We start from the raw sequence: 5,997 nt of genomic DNA, 5'->3' as shown, positions 1-5,997 counted from the left end.
CTTTTTTTCATATGCTTCTTCAGTTTCTGTGTTTGCTTTCCCAACCTACTCTCATCACATTTCACGAGGGTACTGATTACACTGGATTACACTTCATTCATTTATATCTATATCTCTGAAGTGTGAAGCTTTTGAAGACTCTAAGCCTTATTAATCTCTATAGTTATTTCTGCATAGTTCCTGGAAACCGAGTCACACTCAACAAATAATAATATTCAGAAACAGAACTTGGGTGTGCTAGTTGTTTTGCTTTTAGCAAAAATGAAATTTTGCACTTGCAGCCTGAAAAAAATTGAAATGAGATGATTTCCAGAGAGTAAAATCTTTTTTTGTTAAAAGTAAAACCTTGGGCAACACAGAAATGAGGCCATCCCAGATCAATTCTAAGATGTACAGGGGGCTTCAAATTCCAAGTATATAATGAAGTCAGAAGATAGGTAGTCCTTGTTGCAATATTACATGAAATACAATATTACATTTCCTTCCAATTGGTAAGGAAACTTACAGGTTGGGCAAGAGAATGGAGCCATCTTCCCACTGCCAGGAACCATTTGTGGAAACTTGTACTAGTCCCATCCAATGATACGACTTCACCAATTTAAAGAAATCCTGTTTGAAACCCCAAATAAAATCAGAGTTCAGAATTTCATAAACGCAAGGTCATAGTCATTTAACCATTTCCCCCAACACTTGGGGGAATGCATTCTCTCCACTAGCATAATTCTGACTTAAACATCACATACAAAATACCTGAAATTTCTGTGCTTTCTTATTTCTAATGCAGAAAGATTTGGGTTTGTTATATCTGAGTCTTAGTGCCTCTCTTGTGTTTCAGGTTCATATTCCAGTGAGTCAGTTCATATGTTAAGACTAAATATAGAAAGGGAAATTAAAACAAATACTCAACCTGGTCATCTTTGTTGTATATCTTCAGGAGACTGGAATTTTGAGACATACAAGAAGCTTGGCTCTGGTACCAGTTTTTGCTCTCGTTAAAAAATTGGTAGCAGTTATTTCTATAACATATCCAGTTTTTAGGACATGGACCACAGTAATTTTCTAGAAAGTAGAATACATTGTTAATTCTGCATGTCTGAACATTATGTGTGTGCGCATGCTGTTTCTTTAGTTGTGTCTGACTCTTTGTGACTCCATGGACTGTAGCCTGCCAGGCTTCTCTTTCCATGGGATTCTATAGGCAAGAATACTGGAGTGAGTTGCCATGCCCTCCTCCAGGGATCTTCCCACCCCAGGGATCTAACCTGCATCTCTCTTATGTCTCCTGCATTGGCAGTTGGGTTCTTTACCACTAGTGCCACCTGGGTAAAGAAGCCGGTCTGAACATAAGAGCAGATTTTATCTGGACAGGTTAAATACCTTTTTTATTTCAACTCTAAAATTCAAGTTAATTAACTCATTATGATCCTGTCCAAGGACATATCTCTACAGATTTATACAGGGAGGGATGCTGAAAAGATGTCTTTTACTTTTCACAAGTACCTCCTCATTATAAATAAATATATCTACAGTGAATTATGGAGAAGAATTAATCATTTTTGTATTCACTTTCTTGTTCATGCCATTAGATGTGTTCCTATACCCATGTATAGATGCATTCAGTTTGTGCACCAAAATATCAGAAAATTTTCACTTACCTTTCAAAGAAATTGGAGCTTCTTGGTTGAATAATGCTATTAAAATAATCATAGTTATTGAAAGAGTTTATATTGTTAGTAATGATAGTCTAAGCAAAAGTATAAGCTCAATAAAAAATATACTCAATATTACTAGTTTATATTTCTGTGCCTCTGAATACTAGTCAAATTAATGCATTACAATGGTTAGATAAATATTGCTGCTAATTATTTTTCCTATTATCACTTACAAGTTATGATCATGGCACTGCATATTATTACCATTCCAATGAAACGAATCCCCATGGCTATAGCAATGGATCTGGCAAGGACAAATGGAGATGCTGTCAAAGACAAAAACAAGAGTGAGAAATATGAGAAAAGGTTCTGTTATCTTTCCGTTTAACTTAAATATTAGAAGTGTTTTTAATTGAGGGGGGAGGGTTGATATCAGTTCTCTGTGATTATTTTTCTCAGGAAAGGTAAAACAAGTATTTTGTAAATTATTCAAAAATAAGGGTATAAAAATGTAATATCCATTCTTACTCCTTTCTTCAAGTTCCCTAATCCCCTTCTTCCATCAGAATAAATCTCAGTTATCATTTTAAAAATTTAAAAATTTTCACACAGATGTAATAAGAAATGCAGACAGTTTCCTTCAACTTTCTTTTAAAAACACATGTTCAAGGAAGTACACAAAATATGCTGGGAACATTAAAAAAATATCCTGGTGATTACTCCATATTATGTCTTAAAAATTTGTCTTTTTTTAAAAAATTAGCTTCTTGCATTGTGTTTCATCAGTATACAGGCAAAATCTAATTATTGGCAGATGTTTATTTTTTTCCAGTACACACTTAAATGATTTATTAGTTTTTGCTTTTAGATATAACGATATGAGTAACATTTCACACATATCTGTGCATGTTTTTTGAGTACTTGCCTAGGAGAAATTAATCAAAGGGCACATGCTTTTTCAATTTTAATAATGATTGAAAGTTTCAGTCCAAAGAAGTCACACCAATTTATGCAGCACCAAAAATAAATTCAAAAGCCTGTTTCCTCACACTTTCCTTCACACCAAATATTTCTATTTCTCTACATTTTAAGTATATATATATATATATATCTGATACAAAATATTATTTTTAAAATCTAACTTTCCTTTTCCTGTTTTGAATAAGATTAAACATTTTTTCATGAGGTTAAAGAATTCTCTGAGATGTCTATGTCTGGTCTCTTTCTTTTCAGGTTAAAATTATTAGTTCACTTCATGCCACATGCTTTGCAAATACATGTCCCAGATACCATTTGTTTTAACTTTACATATGATACTTTTGGGATGTCAAAATGGGTAATGGTTGACTTAATTAAACATTTCTTTATGGCTTATGCTTTTTCTGATATGAATAAAAGTGCCTTCATTATTCTGAGTTTATAAAATATGTTATGCCCATGTTCCTTTGTGATATCTTGTGGTTTCCTTTTGTATTTGGTTTATCTGGTAGGGGTATGTGTGTGTGTGTGTGTGTGTGTGTGTGTGTGTGTGTTAAAGTTATGTAGGAGTTAAACTTATAAAAAATTTATTTTCCAAGTGGACACTGACTGTTTCTAACTTATTTGCTCAATAAATCAATGTGTTCTCATTGATATGAAACCCTACCTTTAGCATATAATATATTCTAATTTGTACCTGCATTTATTCCTATACTTCTAAGTCTATGTTTCCATTTAAACATATGTAAACTTTTCTAATATGTAAAATACTTGAGTATTTGTTAGTGCACACAATATAATATTATATTTCATTTTCTGGATGATTTTCCCTATCATTACATTTCATATGTGCCTTGTGCTTAGTCACTCAGTCCTGTCAGACTCTGCGACCCCATGGACTGTAGCCCAGCAGGCTCCTCTGACCATGGGGACTCTCCAGGCAAGAATACTAGATCGAGTTGACATGCTCTCCTCCAGGAAATCTTCCCAACCCAGGGAGTGAACCCAGGTCTTCCGCGTTAGCAGGCTGATTCTTTATCGTCTGAGCCACTAGGGAAGCCCCGTATGTGCCTTAAGAATTTTAATAGCAGCTTTCCAAGAACCTGTCAGTTTAAAAATATGATACAATGGTTTTTCCATAGCATTACACTAAATGTATAAATTCCGTTCAGTTCATTCACTCAGTCGTGCCTGTGATCTCATGGACTACATGCAGCTTGCCAGGCTTCCCTGTCCATCACCAACACCCGGAGCTTGCTCAAACTCAAGTACATCCGGTTGGTGATGCCATCCAACCATCTCATCCGCTGTCATCCCTTTCTCCTTTAATATGGAGATATAATTTACATTTTAAACTATATTTTATCCTTGAATAGTTCCTATTTCTATTACATGTCTTATTTTATGTTCATCAGTACAATTTTAAAGGAGTAAGTTTATTTCTAGGGTTTTGAATTTAAAAGTGTGCTGCTATTCTTTTCTGATATTTTGCTTTATGTATATGGCATTTGCTTTTCACCACATTTTCCTTGTTTTTGTAGTTAGTAAGGCAATTGATTTTTGTCTTATTTTCAATCAAGTCCACTTACTAGATACCCTTATTGTTTGTAATATTTTAGGTGAAGGCTTAAAAAATATTTTAAATCACATATTTTTTCAAATAATATTAATTTTGCCTTTTAACTCCAATTTTATATCATTTACCTCTTCCTTTTCTTGTTAATTCATGTTAACACTGGCAAAACAATCAATATTACTCAACAGTAATAATAATGAAAATTCTTCTCTTTTTCTAACTACAATGAAAATGCTGCTGCCATTTAGCCATAAGCATAATGGTAGCTTTCAAAAAAAAATATATTAAAGACAGAACTTATATTTTAGAGGTTTCTAAAATTAAGTTTTTAAATTAAGAATTCATATCTATTTTTATCTGAAACCTTTTCAGCATTATGTATACTATCATACAATCTTTCCACTTTGATTATTACATAGTGCACAGTTTCATTCCTATAATTAATCACTGTAAAATGATGTTATTTGATAACCTATTTTTAACATTTAATCAAAATTTAAAGGTAAAAGTAACCTGCTGTTTTTCCTTTTGTGTAAGCTATCTCAGGCTTTATTTTTCACCATATTCCGGATTGGTTAAGAGAGCATACCTTCTTCACCACCCAGAAACATTTCTGTGAATAGCGGTCAAGCCATCTCCTCCATAGTGTTTAAGGACTGAACTGAAGGAAATTTGATATTTCCCTTCTGTTTTCCATTTCTATTTACTTCTCCTTAAGGCTAGTTTTTCATGGCTTCCTAGGTGACTCAGTGATAAAGAATCTGTCTGCCAATGCAGGAGACTCAGATTTGATCCCTGGCTTAGGAAGATCCCCTGGATCCCTGGAGCAACCCACTCCGGTATTCTTCCCTAGAAAATTCCATGGACAGAGGTTCCTGGCAGACTACAGTCCATGGGGTTGCAAAGAGTACCTGAACACACACACACAAGTCTAGCTGTTCAGCAATCCCTTATAAATTACTGTCTTCATTATCATGATGATTTCATCATTTTTAGGGCATGAAAAGATTCTAAACACAACAGTTTCTGCTAAATTTTATTATATATTCCAATAGGATATGAGCTACCAGGGAAGATCATATAGCATATGAAAGAGAATCTCATTTCTGCTTTCTTCATGAAGGTAAAGTAAACTGAATGCTTATCATCAATTTAGTCACAATTTCTAAGGTTCACCTCAGTACACTGAGAGACAAATGGAACATAGGACTTACGGTTTTCTCCACGTTGGCTTGTGGTTAATGCACATTTTCTCTTTTGCCATTGTCTAGAAGCACGAGACTTTACTTGTTCACTGGCATAAGTATGAGATTCACTCATCTCTGGAGAAAAACAGTCCAAGCCAGTATGTCATGGCCTTTCTGCCACTCAACTCATAAATGTTTAAAATTTAAGTTGTCAGTTCCATTCATATCCTTTTTAAAACATAACATCAAATTACTTTTATTTTGTATTACCTTATGGCTTTTATACTTTGTGATATAAACAAATGCTGGGCTGAATGAAGCACAAGCTGGCATCAAGATTGCTTGGAGAAATATCAATAACTTCAGATATGCAGATAACACCACTCATAGCAGAAAGTGAAGAAGATCTAAAGAGCTTCCTGATGAAAGTGAAAGAGGAGAGTGAAAAAGTTGACTTAAAGCTCAACATTCAGAAAACAAAAGACATGGCATCTGGTCCCATCACTTTATGGCAAATAGATGGAGAAGCAGTGAAAACAGTGGCAGACTTTAATTTTAGGGGCTTCAAAATCACTGCAGATGGTGACTGCAGCCATGAAATTAA

The 5,997-nt window shown here is 34.1% G+C and overlaps 1 protein-coding gene across 8 annotated transcripts in view; it reads right to left on the bottom strand.

Moving 5' to 3' along the window:
- The window catches only part of KLRK1 (killer cell lectin like receptor K1), a 38,576-nt gene that overhangs the window by 1,941 nt on the left and 30,638 nt on the right, over positions 1-5,997 (bottom strand). For 2 of the 8 annotated variants that reach the window (XM_069585693.1, XM_069585691.1), the window contains 6 exons: positions 5,664-5,812; positions 5,421-5,528; positions 1,886-1,978; positions 1,656-1,691; positions 908-1,059; positions 506-609 (listed from right to left, as the gene is read on the bottom strand). In XM_069585693.1, coding sequence (XP_069441794.1) covers positions 506-609; positions 908-1,059; positions 1,656-1,691; positions 1,886-1,978; positions 5,421-5,526 — 491 coding nt within the window. In that variant the 5' untranslated portion in view covers positions 5,527-5,528; positions 5,664-5,812. Of the gene's footprint in view, positions 1-505; positions 610-907; positions 1,060-1,655; positions 1,692-1,885; positions 1,979-5,420; positions 5,622-5,663; positions 5,813-5,997 lie in introns of all 8 variants that reach the window. The other 6 variants (XM_069585695.1, XM_069585696.2, XM_069585692.1 and 3 more) reach the window with 3 other exon arrangements.

The sequence above is a fragment of the Ovis canadensis genome, chromosome 3 (assembly GCF_042477335.2).
Source record: "Ovis canadensis isolate MfBH-ARS-UI-01 breed Bighorn chromosome 3, ARS-UI_OviCan_v2, whole genome shotgun sequence".
NCBI lineage: Eukaryota > Metazoa > Chordata > Mammalia > Artiodactyla > Bovidae > Ovis > Ovis canadensis.
The sequence above is the reverse complement of the archived record's forward strand: the minus strand, read 5'-3'. Positions and strand labels throughout refer to the sequence as shown.